Raw genomic sequence first — 20324 nt, forward strand, 5'->3', positions numbered from 1 at the left:
ACATCACCTTTTTTCTTTTCTTTTTTTTAATTTTATTATTTTAAGGTTCATACAAGGTTTAAATGTTTACTGGGTCTCTACGTGTTGATCCACCGGTAATCTGAGCTCTGATGCCACCTGGTGGTGAGTTGTTCCAGAAGCTTTTAGAAGAATTTGGTTTTTTATACCTCACGGTTATTTTTTCAATAACAAAGTGATTTGAAAAAAATATATATTTCAAACAAATAAAGTAATAAACATATTTTAATACTGATATTTTTGTGGAAATAACTACATTTCCCACAGTGCCTCTCGATTAGTAAACAGGAAGTTTTTTTTTTTTTTGCCGGTTCGTACGATGAGGTCCTGTTGTCTGTGTGAATGAACCAGGCGTTGTTAAACGCCCTGGCTTTCTCTCGTTGGATACTTTTTGAAAAATATAGTTTTTTAAAAAAAAGTAACTTGAACCAGAAGGTGCAATTAGAGTTTTCTAATACAGGAACCTGGTTCGTGTTTTTAACGTGTTACGTCGTGCTAGCCAAATTTAAATCCATCGAAAAACGTGAAATGCTAACCCTTAAGTTAAGGAAAGTTTGTCTGTTTAAATTTATATTTGTCATTTATAACTTTGGACAGTCGTTGCATTGTATTATTATAAAAACAGGTGCCAACTAAGGTCGGTAATGGTTACCAGGGGAGACGAGAGACGCCCTCTTATCTGTCGGTCACGAGCTAGCTAAGAAGCTAGCTAAAATATGGCTGCTACAAAAAAACTAAATAAACGAAATGGTAAGTAAGAAACGCTAAATTTTGTATTTACTTATTTATTTATTTATTTTACTTTTAGATGGAAACGTGTATTTTTTAACTAATATTTATTTGTTAAAACATATACTTTCTTTTAGGGTTATTACACGAAAGATTTCGTGTGTAATTAATGCTCATGCTGTTTTTAACAACTAGGCACACGTTTTGTTGCAAGCAACAAAAACGAAGAGTAAGGCATCTGAAAGTAAGTGTATAAGTCTTAGTCATATTATTCCAATATAGGAGACACACTTTGACTTTAAAACTCATTTTATTTTATAAATATAAACCAACAATGTTGTTTTAGTGATAAATTTAACTTTTATTAGGCAACTAAACTGTTGCAGCAATAATAATTTCCTAAATAGAAAATAGAAAATACTTACAGTAAATTAATATCATTATATTTTATGTTATATTTTATCTATATGAATAAATCTCAGCAGCTGTTTGGTAGGAGAAACATTTCTCACAAAAATGCAAATTTACCAAAAGGTATTCTGGGTAAGATGATAAACTGTCTTTTTTGTTTTCTCTTATTTTGTTTGTTCTATTTTTTTTCCCATAACTTCTGAAAATTGAACCAACTTATACCTTTGTGTTGGAAGCTGTTGGTTGATGTTTCCTGCTGCTTTCAGGTCTATTTGGAGATGAGGATTTGTTTGACAGCCTCTTCAAAGATATAAGTAAGTCCAGATCTTGAGCATTGTTTTTTTTTTCTGATGTTAGGATTTTGATTTGAAATGGTTTATTTAAAGCAATAAAGGACTAATGCACAAAGCAATACAATAATAATTCATGCATTCATTCAAAGACATATCAAACTTAGGATAATTAGACTTTAAATCAAAGATTACTGAAAGGGAGTGGAAGGAAGCAAATTTATATAATCCCACCCCTGTTCAACCGTAACCATTTTTATTACATGATTATCATTATCCGGTTCATAACTTTTTATCTGATATCAATGCCTTACCAACACAGTTTCAGGTCATTACTTATGCTTAAGTATCAATAAATCACATGACAATGATGAATTACTTCATACTTATTTTATAACTAGTTTGTTTAATAACATACCACATACAGATCAGTTATCTAAATATATTCAGATTTTTTTTTATTACAAAAATCATGTTAATGATTAAAAATAACACTATCAGAAAATAAACATAAAAAATCCTGACTTTTTGAAGAAAGTAATATAATTAGAAATCAATCATTTTAACCATCTTCAATAATTGATTAAGCATTTTTTTTATGACAAACTCATTTTATAATCACAAATTCAAACACATTATGATGGGGAAAGTGTTTGTAGTTTTTTGTGACTTTTATTTTTAACATTTTACTTATCAGAACAGCCAATCAGGACCAGAGGAGGTCTCAGTGAACCAGCAAACAAGTAGGTTGGAAGAATTCAGGATTTAAACTCCTTTTAAATTCTTAATTACTGGAGTTGAACTATTGTTTTTTGTTTTTCAGGTCACCATCTACAAAAGATGGTTTGGACTTTGAGGTATGAAGAAAAAAAAAACATCCCAAAGATGTCTCTTTCTGTAGCACCAGTTCTATTGACTCTTCATTATTCTGACCTACAGCCGTCCTGGACTCACAACTCTTCTTTCTTACTGTGCTTCTGAGCGTAGATTTTGCCCAGGCCACACGCTCAAAGACAAACAGAATTTGCATACACCCGGTACTTTGTCAAAAGGAATTTTGAGCATAGTGAACGACCCCGCCCCCAAAATAATGACATCACAGCAGGAGAAAATATTTAAAAAAAATCTCCAATCCACTTACAATTCACTAACAAAACCAAAACACTTGTGTGGAGATATGCAAAAGAAGTTTTAAAATTATTATGGGATGGCCACAGGACCCACAGCTTGGGGGTACTTTGTGCCTAAGTGTAAAATTTGTCATTTTCTCATTTACCCACAATATGGGAAATGAAAACGTGTTTTGAACGATCTTCGTGAAATTTCAGACATGCCACAGGGTTAACCCTACAAAGTTTTGTTGACCTTTGACCTTGGGAAGAGGCCTCCATATTGAATGAAAAAAAACACACATTTTGTACCAGCAACAATTTTAAACTCCTAGGGATGTCAATCTATGGCCTCCTTACTCCTCAACCATCATTGGGAAACTCCTTGTTGGTTCTTAACAGCATTAGCATGACCAGCTTGCATAAATGGCTTGCCCAGTTGCTCACACATTGTGTACTGAAGTTTTGTGAAAATAAAATACATGACTCGTTGGCTCCAGCTGAACAAAATGGTTTAACATACGATATGAACATATTAAGAATGTGGATGGGGTGTAAAAAAACCTCCTTTGCCAAGGAAATCCCAAAATGTACTTTTGCCAAGTCTTCTAAAAATGTCACAGACCTGTTCGTCACCCCCAGGCGACCAAAATGAAATGGTTGCTATGGATATAAAACCAACAGAAAAGGTCCATTTTGAAAAAAGAGTTTGTTTTTTCATGAATCTTTCGTGGAGCAGAAGCAGAGGGTAAAGTGCATGGAGCAGCCGCTCAGCCAGTGACTACATGACTACTACATGACGCTCGTGGCTTTAATATCATTAGAACTGTTATCTCTGTTTAGGATTCTGACGTCTCAGCAGCCGATCCCAACGACATCTTGAAGAACATGGAGGTAAAAAAGATTAACTTTGCAATATTGGACACAGCTAATGTTGTCACTTCATGGAGGTGAACATTTTCGGATCCCAGGAAAAACCCAGTGCCGTAAAAACAAAGCAGGCTGAAAATGAGAGTTTGAAGAAAGCCTCTGCTGTGTTAGACGGAGATGGAAACCATGGCACAGGTAATGGAGCCCTGAAAACCATCCCACTCAACAAGTATAATGGTTTTCTTTTCTAACTTGATATTATTAACTTCTTTGAATTAAAAAAAAAAACTGTGCCCCTTTTTTCACTAAGATAAATCCCCTGGTGGCGTAAAGAAGCCCACACCTTCATCCCCTCCTGTCTTGAAGAAGACCACGTTTTCTGGTAAGGAAACATCACCAGGGGGATAAATATTTGCACTGAAATAAATCTTCTTCTTCTTCTTCTTCAAAATAGTCATCTACTGTTCCCTGCAGATTTGGACGACTCCCTGTCCGATCCACTTGATAACCTTCTTCCAGATGAAACGAAGCCCAAAGCGAAGCCGAGGCAGGCCAAACCGGACAAGTCTTCTCCTTCTGCTTCTCCAAAGATGGAAGTTCAAACAAGTAACATGCTAATCCTCCAGAAATTGTGCTTTCGCTTTTAACCGCCACAGACTGAGTTTTTTAATCTTTTTAATCTTTTTTTTTATAGCAAGGACATCAAAAAAGGACTTGTTTCTTTTTGAGAATGATGACCTCACGGATTTACTTGGACTTGACAATGAGAAAAAAAATCCCCCCAAAAAAGAAAGTCCACTTTGGTCGGCCAAGGAGAGGTAGCAGCTTTGTTCTGGCTTTATTTGCTGTCCTTTCATAAAAGTGTAATCAATAATTAATCACAGTGTTTTGGCCCCTTTCAGCAGCTTTAATTACATACTGCCTTTGTTCCTTAAAGACTCACTCTGATAATCTTTTGATCTGTTATAAAAGCGTTCCCAGTGGTCTTTTAATTTTTAGCCAAAAACCTGCAGAAACTATGGGTGTATCAAACTGGGAAAACCGTTTGGTCCTGACCCGGTCTGTTTAATTTAGTCCGGATCAAGTCCTGAACCTCACGTTTGGTTTGTATTCACACTGCTGTTAAGGGGACTTTCCTGTTACAGAGTGAAGCTTGTAAACTAAATCATGTGACTAAAGATCTCTTCACTCATTGGTCAGGAATTACGAGGATGGAGCAATGCAACTATTGGCGGAAATAATGGAAGTCCTGCACTTTTAGTTCATTCAAACTTTATAACTTACTGGTCAATTTAAACGCATGCATCAACGTCAGGCTCAACACTTTTTACTAGCTATTTTGGTCCGGTGGAGGCACGCTGCAGGGCGTGATAAGACAGATAAATGTTTATGTCAAATAGATTGTGGGGAAAACAAAGAGAAGCAATGTGGATCACGTTAAAAGGTGTTTTGATGAGTCTGAATTGAATTCTGAATTGAATTCACATTTCAATGAGTTGCTGTGTCTCATCGTTGTGGTATTGTGGCATTATTTTGAGAGAATTCGTAAGGAACTACAGCGTAGCTTTTAGGATGACGTCACAGCAGGCACATGCCACGTAACGGGACATAGAAATACATGTAAGAAGCTTTTTTAGCTATGTCAAAATTAAAGTTCTAAAAAATAAACAGTTGGACCCTTTGTACTATTTGATAACACGACAACCGTTGCTTTGCATTCGTCCGCGGCTCATCTGTTGCTACATTCCTACTCTGTTTACATCGGCTACGGTGGGCTTTTGGTTCAGGATTGTATTCAGACTGAGGAATCTCAGAGCGAACCGAAGCTCAGTCTGTTTGGAAAAGGACCAAGACCATCTCGAAAGATGGGTCCGGAAGCGTTTCCTGGTCCCGGACCAGGGTCTGCTTGGGTGTATTCAAACTAGAAATGTGTTCCGGATTATCAGGGGAAACAAACTCTGGTTCACTTTAAGCAAACCAAATGTGTCCAGTCTGAATACACCCCAAGTCATTTTCTAGGACATAGTTTCTGCAGAGCGGCAGGAGTTCATCTGAAATTCAACTCTGAAGCTATGTACAAACCAGGCATAGGCAGAATGTGCTAAACATGTTCTTGATTATGCGTATAGCCCATGGTGTTCACACTGGACAGGCAGGGAGGGGCTTTTTCTTTTACCTGATCTACTGTTAACTAGCACACCTTTACCACCTATAGTTGGAAGAGTTTCATTGTGAAATGCAGACAAATCTAGCTCCAGTTCTTTCACAGCTCTGTTCTAATATATGAAAGACTTGGTGCCATTTTATTCCAGCCGGGCACAAGCCGCAATTATTCATTTTTCGTTTATGATCACTTTTTGAACGTTAGAATTCCCATGAAGTAGAAGGGACGTCATTCATACATCACTACCATATCCGAGTCCCTGATTGGTCAAAGTTCAACTTTGTTTAACCAGCAACGTGCATTCAATAGACGCACATTGAATTTGTAGATCTAAAAACGCATTTACACAGACCTTTCCTTTGAAGTAGCCACTTAAACGTGTGCATGGAGGCTGGTGTAGCCCGAGTTGTAGGTGAAACTTTTAGCATGGAGCAACCCCGCCCCCCTTCCCGTCCATGAGAGCTCGGAGAAAGGGGCTTGTGGCCCTCCTAGCTTTTTTTGGATGTCACAAATAAGCTCCTTTTGAAACAGTATTTTTTCATATTTACTATATTTTGAATAAAGAAATACTTAGGAATGCAGTTTTGAACTTCATTTTCTTAATATATGTACTCCATCTTCAGAAAAATTTCAAACAGCCAGTACAATTTTGATTGGGTCTTTAATTGCGTGCCTGTTTTTGTCTTTCTGTACCTCTTTTCATTGCTCCTTTCAGGTGGAACTCCCCTCAGAGGCCACACACAAAGATTGATGATATTCTAGAAGGTGTAACTTCACAGCGTCTTCCAGAGCGACCACCCACAGGCGAGAAGAAGGAGCAACTTCCGTCCTACGAAAAGCCGAAAACCTCCATTGTTAGGGGTAAGAACAAAGCCACAACTCTGTCCTTTGGAAAATGCTGTTTCAACCGTTACTCGTTTTGCTTTTCATCTTTTCAGAGGAAGATCTGACTTTTGGATCCTATCAGCCCACCTTAGGGTCCACTCCGGAAGGACGCCAATCCCGCAGACAGTCTGTCAGGTGTGTCCATCTTCCTGTTAGTGATTCAGAAATCAGAAATTTCTCTTTTTTGACTCTTCTCATACTCATTAGGTTTTCTACTGAGGATGTCAGCGCCTCGACTCCTGAGAGGAGACCTAAACCCTCTTCCAGTCGACATCGCAACTCGCTCGACTGGCTCGGCTTCGCGGCAAACGAGGAGCAGAATAACCTAGAAGATGACTCCAAAGAGACGAGGGTCTCAGCGGAATCCCAAAAGGCCTCCTCCTTGCCGTTTTTGGAGAGAAAATCCCCCTCGACTGGAATTCAAAACACATCTGTCACAAAAAGAACAGACACACAAAGTGATGCCAAACCTGAAGTTTCTAGAGACCAGAAGAAAAAGGAGGAGGAGGAGGAGGACTGGTTGACACAGAGGAAGAAGACGACTCCGTCAGCGTCCAATGAAGCTGCAAAACCTTCTAAGCAGGAGGACTTGTCAGGCTTTCAGGAAAGAGTAGACCTTGACTGGGATTTTAGGTAATCGAACTAGAAAAGAAGATAAAGAGAGAAAAATATGATTCCCAGTAAAAGAAAAAAGATTGTTTTGTTTTCAGCCTGGAAACATTGAAAACACCCAGAGGCATCAAAGACACAATTCCATCTGTCAGAGAAACTAGGTGAGATCTTTGTTTTGTCCAATCTTACATGTTTTGTTGAAGTTTTGCACACTAAGACTTTTCTTAACGCAGCCCTGCGGCTCATTCCACTCGACTCGAAGAGGAGAGGCCAAAGCAAGGTATTTGCTTCTGTCATACACCAGCTAATCAGTTCAATTAAGCAACAAAGTTAAGCTGGGATGCAGAAGTCCCGCCCTCATCACATCAGATCCAAATCTGTCCCCACTCCCTGTAGATTCCATTCGATCTTGCTCTCCAAGTTCAATGCATCTTCCTTATACTCAGTTTGCTCCCAGCAATACTTCCTCTCCACCCCACAAACTTTGCCTCTTAAAACCCAACTATATTCAAAGTAAGCGGTGTTTAAACCCACTTGGGTTTTTAGCCCCTTAGTCTCTTTATCTGGCAGTGGTCACCTACAGGGCAGGGCAGACCACTACAGCTTTCCATGCACCCATGGAACAGCCTGCCATAATGACACGGAGGTACCGGTAACCATAGAGAGTGACTTACATGGTGCACAAACAAGTAAAAGAAGTATTTGATCCCTTGCTGATTTTGTAGGTTTGTCCGCTTAAAAAAGAAATTGAAAGTCTGTCAACCTAATAGTAGGTTCAATTTAACCCTGAGACAGAAAATCACAAAGAGAATCAAGAAATCAACTTTAAAGAATTTATATACATTTATTTGCATTTCATTAAGGGAAATAAGTATTTGATCCCCTTTTAACCATTAAGAGTTCTGGTTCACACAGACCAGTTCGACTCTCTTAATCAACCTGTCACCTGAGCTGAAGACACCTGTTTGAACTAATCATGTGTAGAAAAGAAACCTGCCACAGAATCAGTCAGTCTCCATCTTGGGAAAGACTAAAGAGCTTTCTGTGGATTTAAGGGAGACAATCGTAGACCTGGACAAGAGCGGAATGAACTACAAAACCATCAGCAAGAAGCTGGAGGTTAAGGTGACAACTGTTGGTGCAATTGTCCTAAAATCCAAGAACATGACCATCGATCCACCTGTAGGTCTGGGGTTTCCATGACCATGAGAACAGTGAGAAATAGGCCTGAAACAGCTGAGACTCCAGCCATCAAGAAAAGCATTGGTAATACTTTGCACCACAATAGTTTATCTTGCAGAGCTCACAAAGTAGCCCTGCTTTAAGAAGACACGTGTGCAGCAGCCTCCACCAGGAGGCTAAAAAAGGGTCATGGATGGTTCTTCCAACAGGATAATGACCCTAAACCTAAAGCATATCAAGGTCCTGGAGTGACCCAGCCAGTCTCTGAACCTCAATCCGATAGAAAACCGATAGAGAGCTGATGCTGAGAGTTGCCAAGCAACAGCCACCAAATCTGCAGCAAATTATGATTATTACTTTTCCCTTTTTTTCTCCTTTTTAGTTTTTCCACAAAGCCAAATGCAGAGCACACCGGTTTCTGTCCAACAACAGGTATTATTGTAGTTTTAGAAATGTCAATTTCAGATTTACCGATCATGACGTGGCTTTTTGAACCCTCCAGGTGTTTTCTTCAGCAGGAACTCCGCAGCAGCAGCAGGTAACCTCCTCCTCCCCTCTGTGACTGTCAAAGTCTATCTATGCTTCTACCAGAACAATTTCTCATGGTTTCAGACACGATTGCGCAGCTTAGGTGTTGTTGATGGCGAGGCCCCACAGACGCTCAAAGACAAACAAGCTGGCGATTATCAGAGTCTAAAGGCCCGCATCACTGAGCTGGAAGGACAGGTTTGGCGTGCTAATGATTTAAAGAGTAACTTTGAGGTATTTTTGTACATTCTGCTGCTTCACTGCAGTGCTTTTTATAATGAAGCTCAAGATCCTGCAGTTGGAGCGAGGCCAAACCCAGATGATGTTAGAGAGCATCCAGCTGCGACACGCACAAGATGTGGAGTTCATGGAGAACGCACACAGGTGAAAAAATAACGCACACAAACTGTGCGGAGTCCTGTGTTCTGCTGGTGTCTTAGCAGGTTTGGGTTTTTGCACGTTCGCAGGGCCCGTGTGAAGCTGCTGGAGGAGGCAGCCGCTCAGAGGGAAACGCGATCGCGGCTCGAGTGTGAAGATCTGATAGAGCGGATGGCGGCGTTAACGCGAGCTGTGGAGCAGGAACGCTCGGAACTGCAGGCGCAGTACCACCGGAAGGTGGCCCAGGTGCAGCAGGACAGAGACCGGGAGGTGGAGAGGCTCCGAGATCTTCAGAGGTAAACCACAGTGGAGCGTATGAAGGCAAATGAGGATCAGCTGAAAGTCAATGGAAAACTAGACAAGACAGATGAAAAATCCACATTTCAAACTTGAAAGAAATATTAAACATTTTTAAAAATGTATGAATTTGAAACTTTAATTAAAAAAACTGTAAACATAAAACTTTTACCAAATGAGATCATTTTTATTCATAAAAGCTTCTGTTTTATCCTGTTTTTTTTTTGGTTGTTTCTCTTACTCTTCACTTTCATTCGTTTAGTTTCAATTCAGAATTTTGCTTTTGGTCGTGACCATTGACTGTATACGAGAACTGGACTGAGTGACCCCCCCCCCTCATGTTTCAAACAGGAAATACCCGCTGGCTCCAAGAAGGCAAAATAGACTTCCATTGACAAATAAACAACTCTCACTCAGTCATTCTATTTGTCAGAATAACCATTCTTGCCTTGCTACTTTTTTAAAACATGTTCTTTGCTAATTCTTTTTTTTTGACAAAATTATTTTTGTAATTGTAATATTTCTTTCAATTTAATTTTTCCTTTTATTTTGTAATATTCAATATTTCCTTTAAGTTTACAACCTGCACTTTTGATTAAAACACATCTTTCACATCTTCAATTCCAAATGTTTTTTTTTGTTTGTCCATTGGTTTAAAATTGCATTAAATCTATTTCAGATTTGTCTCTTTTTGCCTTCCAGACAGTCTATCCTAGAGATGAAAAAAGACCACGAGGATCAAATCCAGAGATTGAAGAGACTAAAGGAGGAAGAGATTGATGCCGTGACAAGCGCAACGTCTCAGACGAGGCAAGTCGGAACCACAGGATGAAAAACACCAAATGTTTTAAGCACAGATCTGTATATTTACCACCAGGCTTCAATTGGAATTTCCTTTTTTTCTTTCAAAAACACAAATAATTTCAAATTAAATCTTACAAAGTGCAACGTTTTTTTTACCAGAAACCTCTCAGTTTTAATTTAGTTTTGCTTTTCTGATTACATGTCTGCAAAGTTACTGGTATCTTTCTACTTATAAATACATTTTCAAAATGAGCAATGTTCCCACCCCTCCTTGTGAATCCGCCGTCTTCGTCCAGGTCTCTGACGGGGGTGATTGAGCAGATGGAGCAGTTCTCCTCTCGGCTTGAAGAGCTCTCCTCTCGGGTGGAGAGTGCACACGAGCAAAGCGCTCACGGCCTGGAACGGGGAGCGCGGCACAGAGAGGAGCAGCTCCGAGGTACTCCAGGTCCCACGCTTTGGACCAGTAGGTCTAAAAACAAATTGGGATCTCTCATCCCAATGTTGCTCCTCAGTTTTGGAGGACCGTCTGAGCCAGCAGCAGAAAGCCACGGCAGAGGAGCGGAGTTACTTAAAGGAGATCATTTCGAGGATGGATGCTCAGATAAATGAGCAGCAGAGGCAGCTTGAGAAGGTGAGAAGTTGTAACAATATACTCATCAGAAATGTTTGAAACCATAGAAGTTTGCAGATGAAATCAGGGCTACATGGGAGGCTACAGCAGTTCAAATATGACAGAAAAACTGTTTTTGGAACTTATAAATGTCACATCCTGATGATTTCTTTGTTTTTGCTTAAACAAATCAAATTGTGAGCTTGGTGCACCCGTCTTTAGCGTCCAGCAGTCATACATGTTTGTTTACATGGAAGACATATTGAAACACCATACCATTGGCCATACTACAGATAGGACAGTTAAGCAGTTTGTTCAGGTTTGTATAGCTCTTTGCTAAAGTCTCAATTAAACAAAGTCCTTTTTAGCGATGAAACCAAACAAAACGATCAAAGCGGCAGCGGCCACCCGCCATCCTCACTCACTGAGCAGCTGCGACACGCCTTTCACTCTCCCCTTCTGCCAACCTAGTCACAGTTTAATGTGGCAAACTTAAAACATACCCTTTTTTCAAAACAGCGGCTTTTCTATCGGCTTTATTTCTGTAGCAACCAAATCATTTTTTAGGTTGCCTGGGAGTGACGAACAGGTCTATGAAGTTAAAGTAAATTTTTGGATTTCCTTGGCAACTGAGGTGTTTTGTTAAGAACGCCTTACTTAGAAATGTGCCAGCAACAGGGGAACGCCACTTTTGTGAGCTTGCTACCCAAACGCCATTAAAAATCCACAAAATTCTATAACCAACATTTTTTCCCAAGTAGCTTCGCACTGATGCTCGAGGAGTTACGAGGAAATTAGACAAAATCCCTTTGGAGGAGTTTAAATTGTAGCTGGTACTAAACCTCTTTCTGAGGTCAAAGGTTAATGAAACTTTGGTTGTGAAAAATGTAAAATAAATGAATAATCTTTTTGTTGTCGTTGCTTTTCCCTTCAGGTGTCACCACAGCGAATCAGCTTCCTCCATCTAACCCTGTTTTTCCTCAGTGCATCTGTCTCCAGGCAGAACAACATGGCTGGTCTCGCCACCGTTTTCTGCACCTTTCCTTTCATTTGAGCTGAAACGCTTCTATCACACATCCCACTTTTCTCCACCCATCCCAACCTGCTTGCACTCGCTTCTCTTCCACACTCTCCATTACTCTGGACTGTTGTAACCTCACTCTTCCACTTGGGTCCCTCCCTTTACATACATGTACTCTGCCTCGCTGCAGCTAACCTTCCTTCCCCTCCTTTTTATGGCACCTGTTCCTGCTACAAATGACAATACATGTCCTGCACTTCTCTAACATGCTTCTCTGTCCTTCCAGACTTCCTCATATAATACTGCAGTTCCTCTCTGGGAACCCCGTCATAAGCTTTCTCCAGATCGACAAAGACAGTGTAGCTCTCTCTCTGACCTTCTCTATCAACATCCTCACAGCAAAGATGGCATCTGTAGTTCTCTTTCTTAGCATGAAACCATACTGCTGCTCACAAATGTTAACTTCTCCTCTTAGTCTCGGGTCAGCTACTCTTTCCCAGAACTTCATTGTCTGGCTCATCAGATTTATTCCTCTGTAGTTTCCACAGCTAAGGTCTTGTGGCCACCATAAACATTTCAAAACTTTCCTTGGATAAAGTTAGTTTGACATTTTTATTTATTGTTCATTTTGAGTAGTAAGCAATTAACAGCAGCCAAAAAAAGAAGAAAAAAAACCTATTTGACCCTTTGGGTTCTCCAGGGTTAAAAAAGTGTTTTCCTTGTAGCATAGTTGGGTCTTTGCATGTCTTTATGGGAAGTGTTCCAGAGTTTTAGCCTCTGAGAAGAAGCGGTCACCATCATTGAATCACCAATAGATTCTAATCAATAGAGCTCTGCTAGATTGCTTTGTGGTTTATAGTTCCATTACGTAAGAGGGTCCAAGACCATTGGTTGCAATGGAAAACCATTAAACACACTGGAAGCAAGTAAGGAGAATGCAGAAAAGGGATGTAGGAATTTCTCACTGTTGGTAACCCAGCAGCAGGATTCTGGATAGAAAGATTCTAAAGACAGATTGCGACAAATTCTTTACTTGGTAGTTAAAGACCCGTTCCGATGAAAATGGTTTTTAAAATGTTCTTGTAGCTTTTTTCCGATGGAGTACAAGTTTAAAGAAAATTCATCTTAGAATTGCGTTTTTGAGTGTTTCTTTATTCAAATTGTTGTAAATCATCAAAAATACTTTTTTCAAAAGAGCTCATTTGTGACAAAGAAAATAACCTGGGAGGGCCACAAGCTTCCTGCTTTTAGCAACGGGAAGGGGGGCGGGGTTGCTCCATGCCAACAGTTCTAACGAATCATAAATAAAAGGCCACTGCTTTTAAAATATTTTGAAAGGTGATCGGAGGGGGATCTGAATGAAAACTGTTTTTCCAAATGGAATTCAATCCACCACACTCGTTTTCTCGACTGACTTCAGGAACGCTGGAAGGTGGCATCAGAGCAAGCCAAGGTGGAGTCGCTCCAGAGGAGCCTGGAGGAAGAGCGTCGTGTCCTCAATATGCAGACCAGCATGGAGAGGGAGGAGTTGGAGAGAGCTAAGGTGAGGCTGGCAAACACCAATCTCCTCTAGGGTCAGCTGTGGTGCTGAGGTAGAGCGGGTGACCTCTCTTGCCCGTGTGTTGAAGTGTCCTGTCCAAGGACACCAAACCCCACATTGCTCCTGGTGGTCTGATGACAGCAGAGATTGGTGGCTGCAAAGTGATTTGGGCTTTGATAATGGTAGAAAAGTATAAGTATGCATCATTTATTGAGCTCCATGTCTCCTCCAGAGTGTGCTGCTGGAGGAGCAGAAGTCGGTGATGCAGCACTGTGCAGAAGAAAGGAGGAAGCTGGCAGCCGAGTGGGCCCACTTTCACGATCAGGATAAAAGGAGGCACGAGAGAGCTGAGCGGGAAGTTAGCAGCCTCTTGGATAAAAGAGAAGGCTCCATCATAACTCTGGCACAGGTACGACTCAGAATCAGTCACGGTGAAACCAATTCTCAAGGCAAACTGGTTTGTGGTTGTTTATCACAAAAGACAGTGTTGGATTTGTTGTTCCTTTTGCAGGAACAAGCTGACTTGAAGCTTCGCACAGCAGAGCTGAAACAGAAAGAGATGGCTGCAGCACAAGAGCGAGAGACTCTGGAAAGGCTAAGAGAAGAGCTAGAAAGAGAGAAAGAGAAAATAAGTAGTGCAGCCCTGAGGCTGGAAACTCGGGCTCTGGAGGTCGAGTCCTTCAGCAAGGTGATCTAGGATCAAACAGAACCTCGAAAGTCTGTTCAAATGAATCCTAACATAAAAAAAATTCTCTGCAGCTCGCCGCTAATAAGTATGAAGAGGGCGAAGAGGCGCTGAGGGAAGCGAAGCGTGTGGAGGCGGAGCACGAGGCCCGCCTAAAGAGCATTCACTCACAAATGGAAAGTCTGAGGATGCAGGAAAATCGCATTCTAAAGGTCTGCAGTTCTCAGAATTCCTCAGAAGATATTTTTATACTTAATTAACTGCTTTTATTTTTTAGGAGCGCACAAAGCTAAACTATCTGCAGGACAAAGCACAGCAAACACAAACCTCAAGCTTTAAAGCCCCACCTGTTTTACCAGGTAGTTGGAATCTGTTTCAAATATTTTGTGGCCAAACAGTAAGGATGGATTTTAGTTTGTTTTCCTTTTCTTTCACTTTAGTTTCAGTGTTACCCACTCCTGAGCTGACTGCAGACTTTATTCCCAACTTGTCTGCAAATCATCAGTCAATAGCTCGAGAAGCGTGCCTGGCCCTTTGGAAATACACTGCAGAAAAGGTAACTCTTGATGGTTTTCACTCGATCTTTATTTTAAATGTGGCTTTAGAATTGAAAAGTAATGTACAAGTATGAATTCATATTTCCATTAAAAAAACCATTTTCCTTCCCACAGGAGACTGAATTCCTCCAGGAGGAGCAGATTTATCTGGACAATTTGAGAAAAAAATCCTACAGATTAAACACAACCTGACAATGTTTTTTTTTCCCAAAACTATTTTTAATCTTAATAAAACAATGTTTAAGTTTAAATGGTTGTCTTTAATCCCACTGGAACTCTGTCTGCAGCTGCAGCTGCTAATCTGTAACAGAGAGAGAAGACAAATGTAATCCAAGTATTTTAGTTACTTCAGGATGTCATGTCTGCTCATTCAAGCCTCAGGTTACCGTGACTCCACAGCTAAATTCAGACAGGGATAACTTGTATCATCTTCGGCTTAACTTCCTCTTCCATGCAATTCTGGGAACACTTACTTTTTGTAATATCTTCAAGATCTGTACATCTTGTAGTCCAGCTTTACATCAACACATCTGTAACGCAGAAGAAGACAAACATTAGAAGAACTCCAACTATTCTTAACAGCAACAAGTGCTGCATGTCAATCTCATAACAGCTTTTTAGTTTTCGCATCAGGCAGCACTTCCTATGCAGTAATTTTCACTGAGACGTGTAACAAGAGTAAAAACTTAACACAACTCACCTTTGATGACTGTCCTCTCCTAAGCAGCTGAAGCGTTCCCTTTATGACCTGCAAGAAAACAATCCATCAGTAGCAGTTGGAGTTCTAGTAACATGTAACAGTACACAAATCTACAGCAGGTCAGATACCATTGATTTCCACATGTTTAATGTCAGACAGGGATAACAAACTCATCATATGCACTGCAGGAGGAAAATATAACTATTACAGATGTCTGAAAATGTACCTTTGGATAAGTTATCCTGAAAGATCCATTTGATGCCTGAAAGAAAAAAAAAGACTTATTATAGAAATATAACCACATTTAAAACTATACCATCAGTTTCAGACGCTCCAACAAAGTTTTAATCATTTATTTGGGGAAACACCACTAATACTAGCTCCACGTGGTTTTCATCCACGTGTTCGCTAGCTAAAAGAAAGCTAACGGCTAACACGTTAACTCCCCAATATACCTTTAAATTAGGCTTCTGTTTTTGTCAACTGATGTCCCTCGTTTCTTTTTCCTTTTTAAATCTTGTCATTGTTTTTACTTACTTATTTTTCTTACTTTATTATTTAGATTCTGACGTGTGCTGCTTGGTCTTTGTTTCAGTTTTGTGCTTTTTAGAGTTAGATTTGTAGTTTGTGATCTCTGACTATCTCTGTTCTGTTACCTTGGATTTCTGAATAAAGGATAAGAGGAAATAAATCTTTCAAACAATTAAAGAAAGCTAACACCAAAAAAAACCGTGTTATTAGCTAAAGCTTAAGCTAACAAGCTAAATGAAACCTAACAGACTAAACAAACCCAGCTCGTTTATTACGCACCTGTTCATGGTAAATTCGCTGCTGATAACTTTGAAAATAAACGCAGCTCCAATGCGAAAAACTTCATGTAAAAAGTCAGCATGTTCCAGACCTGTTCGGCTCAGCACAGCACAGCAGTAAGAAGAGCAAGCACAAGCTCTAACCCGGATGTCCCATCTGAAGCGCGCAGACGTAACAGGACACGTGTTTGGGTCTGGGCGTGGTTACCGTAAAAGCCTCCCTTTGCAAAAGGCATTGCTACCTTTTTAGATTTGAACTTTCAGTGAATTATAACTAAAACACTTTAAGATTAAGACTATTTTTAAATTATTGCGGGTGGCTTTTATAGCTATTTCCCTTAGTTTGATTGAAATTCTTGGTTTGATCACGTGATCATGCTCATAAGACCTAAACCTGTGTTTTATTTTGAAAAATCACTTAAAACTACTTACAAAAACTACATTCCTTTCTGATTTCTTTTGTAAATATTTGCTGAAAATTTTACCACTTGGAATAAAAAATAGAAAACAAAGTGGTATATAATTTAAATATATATATATACTTCATACGTTTAAGATCAATAGATGTTTGTATTGTTATATTTAAAGGTTGTTTTTGTGCGCCTTCATAGACTTGTCGGTTTTAGGTGGAGCGAAAGCACTTCGTCGTCCCTGAAGTGTGACACGGGGCAGGCGGCTGCTCCCTCCTTCTGCTCCATCACTGCCGTTCCTCTTCCAGTCACTAGGGAGAGACGGTGAATTGGGCGAGCCTCGCGCGCGCTTAAAGGGTCCCGTCGCAGGCTGCTCGGTTCAGAGTCTGCAGAGCACCGCCATCCACCACACCGGCCTGGGATGGAGAAAGCCGCCTCAGACGCGGACCCATCCCGACAGCGGAACGGGTTCGTGGGCGCGCTGTACGGAGAGTTCACGGACACGCTCGACGACAGGGTCCGATACTCTGTGAGCCTGACGGAGAGCGCGCTCACCATCCAGAAGATCTCGGCGCTACCTGGACAGACTAAGGTGGTGTTCAACTTGAGCGACTGTGTGGGCTGTCGCGCGCGCAGTGGGCCGGACAGCGCGGACGTCGGCGCCTACTTCACTGCTTATTTTTACCCGTTCAAGAGGCGCTGGATGAGCGCCGGGCTGACCCGCCAGAGAGTGGAGCAGTGCTTTCGGGTCGCGCTGGTCCAGGACCCGCTGGTCAACCTGCAGGAGGCTGAGAGGTGGGCTCGTGCCATCAGAGATGCTTCAGCGCTGCAAGCTCCACGGAGAGATGGTGAGCAGATTATATGGTAAAGTTTTTGGAATAAACTTAATGGAAAGCCACATTTCATTTTTTGCTAATTACTTATTTTGTGATAAAAGTTATGCACATTTTCCAGTTATACAACAAAACTCAATGAAATTGATTGCATCTTAATCTATAGTCACTGAAACAGGTTTGGCAGTAGGGAAACACATTCCATCCAGTGTCTGAACCTGTCTCACCTGCTGCGAAAGGTACAAGGTGAGGTTTACGTGCAAGCAGCCGTTAAACTGCTGCTTTTTAGTCATGGAGGCATGCAGATCATCTCATACACATGATCTTCATGGGAAATCACAGACACACAAATGGCCTTTCACATGAAAAAATGACCCTCTCTGAGGGAAATCATATGTTTCTTGTGTTTTTAACATGTTGATGTGGCATTTTTCTCATGATGGAGTACATATGTAAAGACAATTAATCTAAAAACGGCATTTCTGAGTATTTATTTATTCAAATTGTTGTGAAATAGAAATAAAAAATACAATTGGTGCGTTATACAAGCTCTTTGTTCAGCTCCATTCTGAATATATGTTCACATCACCTTCTGCAACTCATTCAAGCGCCGCTTCCACTAAAAGGTCAATGTAAATGCACGTAAAAGCACATTTTGAGCTTCCGTGTTCAAAACTTTTTCATCCATTTGTAGCTACGTAGGTTTCTGCAATCATTCTTGGACTTTACATGCAAAATGCCTGGCAAATGAACGTGCATCGAAAGTTAAACCAGGTAGAACTTTGACCAATCAGGGACCTCAATTTGGCATGTGTGGATGACGTCCCCTTAACCCTTGTGCTATCTTAGATGACCCCACCCTTACATTGACGTGTTCTCCTTACCATGACAGAGGTGGATAAAGGTGGAAAGATTTCATGTAATCCATGGACACCAGTGAGGTTTACAAATCATTGAAGAAAACAGGTTCAGCGCACTGACTAATGGGTCTAGATGACCCAACTCCCAATGTTAAAGTGCCTAGGATAGCACAAGGGTTAAATTGACTGAACTGTTTGAAAATTGATCACGAAGGAGAAATTCATAATTGCGGTTAGTTTCCGGACGAAATCATTTGACACATTCTACGTCTTTCATATATTGGAATAGAGCTATGAAAGAAAAAAACCTGAAGCAAGATTTATCAACATTTCATGCCAAGCCTCTTCCAACTGCAGATGGCGGACATGCGCTAGTTAACAGAGGGTGGAAGAAGAAGCCCCTCCATTCTTGTCCAGTGTGAACACCATGAGCTAAACGTGCATTCAAAAGCACACGTTCAGCGTGTTCTTGAACTTGTGTCAAATGCCCGGTGATTACGTAGCTTGATGCATAGACGACTAGATCCATGTAAATCTTCGTTTTCCTCGTCTGACCTTGTATCTGACTCAAAACTGTACATCTGGATAGCTCCAATATTGCTCGCCATTTTTGTTGCACCAGTAATATAGCTTGGGTTGTGAGAGGCTTTAAGCTAGAGAGACAGCGCGTAAACAGACGGATGATGGGAAGTAGGGGTGGGCTTACCTGGCACCAACAGTCCCTCCTACAAATCAGAAGCAAATTTATAATGAACTACTCCAGCTCTGCAGAAACTATGTCCTAGAAAAGCACACATGTTTTTTGATTTTGTCTAAAAACAGCATAATCATAATAAAAGACCACTGGGAACGGTTTGAAAATAACTCAAAAGATGATCGGAGTGGAACTTGAAGCAGTTGGAGTTTTAACCAAGCATTGCACAGGCGTCATTATTTCTGTCGGGCTAAATCCCCAATGAGAATTACCAGTTGATGGGTGGAAAGAAAATCATCAAAACAACTTTTGTTGTTGCTTGCTTTATTTTCTTCTCTTCCTTCTTTGCCTAATTAGGTGTCAAGTCTAGCCCCAGACTGTCCTGACGATCCTTTCTACCTCTTCATCTCATGCATTGGAGGCATAATTAGGACACAAGTTTACCCTACTAATTGCCCCCTCTTGGTTGTTTTTATCAACATTTATAGTGTAAATCCATATCTGCATGCTTTCTAAGCCATAAAGCTCAAATGTGAAGGCAGGCGAAATGAAGGTTGTAGGGAAGGAATGAGGTCGGCCCCCCTCCTCCCGCAGCCTCCAGGTGTGAACTGCAAACATACAGAGTGTGTGATGAGGAACATCCAGCCTCCCTCTTGTCTGCAGCCAGCAGGAGGTCGGGTCCAGGCCGGTGTGCCAGGACGGGCAGGCAGGCAGATGGTAACCTGAGAGGTAACTGGCCGCCCCTCCGTCGCTGGACTCATCAAAGAGAACCGCCTTGCAAGACTTTCAATCATGCATACTAATGTTTCAGTCTTCAACCGTCTCTTATTCCACCCTCTTCTGCCTCTTTGCATCCCAGCGATGATGCGCTCATATTATTAATTTATAGGCTTAATCTAGCTTTGCAGATCCAGGCTAGCCAATAATAAGAGTTTTTAATGTAAAGATTTCTGCTAATAGACACTGCAGAATTACCCCATTTACTTGTCAAAGAGGGGGACAGGAAGTTGGAGTGATTCACTAATCCTTCCCAGCGTTATTTATCCCCCTGGTTAATTGCATGTCATCCCATCAGGGATTGAAGATTGAAAGGTTGGACCATAAGTGCCACCGCCACACAAGACTGGTTTTTAGGCACAGTGTCTTTCACAGTAATGCGAATTTACAATTTTTTTTTATATATATAGTGATAATACGAAGCATTTATGTTCTGCTGCTGCTTGTAGAGAGCGCTTGTTACTCTGGCATTTCAGTGCTTGTGGAAAATGTATTCGGCAGGCGCTTGGAATTGTAGTCTTGCTGCCTCTGGAGTGAAAGACCTGTAAATA

At 40.8% G+C, this 20324-nt stretch overlaps 2 protein-coding genes, 1 long non-coding RNA gene and 1 other non-coding gene across 7 annotated transcripts in view; 2 read left to right on the forward strand and 2 right to left on the reverse strand.

Moving 5' to 3' along the window:
* Nucleotides 1–306: 306 nt before the first annotated feature.
* On the forward strand, nt 307–14935 carry fbf1 (Fas binding factor 1). Of its 4 annotated transcripts, none has more exons than XM_020705411.2 (30): nt 307–566; nt 644–768; nt 1425–1472; nt 2146–2191; nt 2272–2305; nt 3401–3451; nt 3529–3622; nt 3738–3809; nt 3902–4033; nt 4122–4245; nt 6307–6452; nt 6530–6611; nt 6684–7109; nt 7187–7249; nt 7322–7368; nt 8653–8702; nt 8773–8808; nt 8883–8996; nt 9082–9182; nt 9266–9472; nt 10176–10283; nt 10574–10713; nt 10790–10908; nt 13329–13451; nt 13681–13857; nt 13960–14136; nt 14208–14345; nt 14411–14492; nt 14574–14689; nt 14805–14935. In XM_020705411.2, the coding sequence occupies exons 2-30, from the start codon at nt 735–737 to the stop codon at nt 14880–14882; spliced, it is 3165 nt and encodes a 1054-aa protein (XP_020561070.1). In that variant the 5' UTR covers nt 307–566; nt 644–734; the 3' UTR covers nt 14883–14935. The 4 variants fall into 4 exon arrangements, with proteins under 4 accessions (XP_020561070.1, XP_020561072.1, XP_011476662.1 ...); XM_020705413.2 differs by having other exon boundaries at nt 307–561; XM_011478360.3 differs by lacking the exon at nt 307–566 and adding an exon at nt 943–991 and having other exon boundaries at nt 581–768.
* On the reverse strand, nt 14701–16381 carry LOC105354595. The gene is made up of 5 exons (XR_002290706.2): nt 16201–16381; nt 15617–15652; nt 15391–15438; nt 15164–15220; nt 14701–14991 (listed from the first exon to the last, which is right to left on the reverse strand). It is a non-coding gene; the product is annotated as an uncharacterized LOC105354595 (long non-coding RNA).
* On the reverse strand, nt 15061–15130 carry LOC111947853. Its single transcript, XR_002873803.1, has one exon. It is a non-coding gene; the product is annotated as a small nucleolar RNA R38 (small nucleolar RNA).
* A 500-nt stretch (nt 16382–16881) lies between the features above and the next one.
* Nucleotides 16882–20324, forward strand: part of LOC101160322 (sphingosine kinase 1-like) — a 33705-nt gene continuing 30262 nt past the window's right edge. The window contains exon 1 of the mRNA XM_004071742.4: nt 16882–17457. Within this exon, the coding sequence (XP_004071790.3) occupies nt 17031–17457 (427 nt within the window). The 5' untranslated portion in view covers nt 16882–17030. The remainder of the gene's footprint in view (nt 17458–20324) is intronic.

This window comes from Oryzias latipes, chromosome 8, assembly GCF_002234675.1.
Source record: "Oryzias latipes chromosome 8, ASM223467v1".
In the NCBI taxonomy this organism is placed as follows: domain Eukaryota; kingdom Metazoa; phylum Chordata; class Actinopteri; order Beloniformes; family Adrianichthyidae; genus Oryzias; species Oryzias latipes.

What these genes read in the sequence shown, in the direction of transcription:
- fbf1 (XM_011478360.3), top strand. An exon ending in GAAAACCTCCATTGTTAGGG is followed by an intron (nt 6,453 to 6,529) that starts GTAAGAACAAAG and finishes TCATCTTTTCAG; the next exon opens with AGGAAGATCTGACTTTTGGA. An exon ending in CCATCATAACTCTGGCACAG is followed by an intron (nt 13,858 to 13,959) that starts GTACGACTCAGA and finishes TTCCTTTTGCAG; the next exon opens with GAACAAGCTGACTTGAAGCT.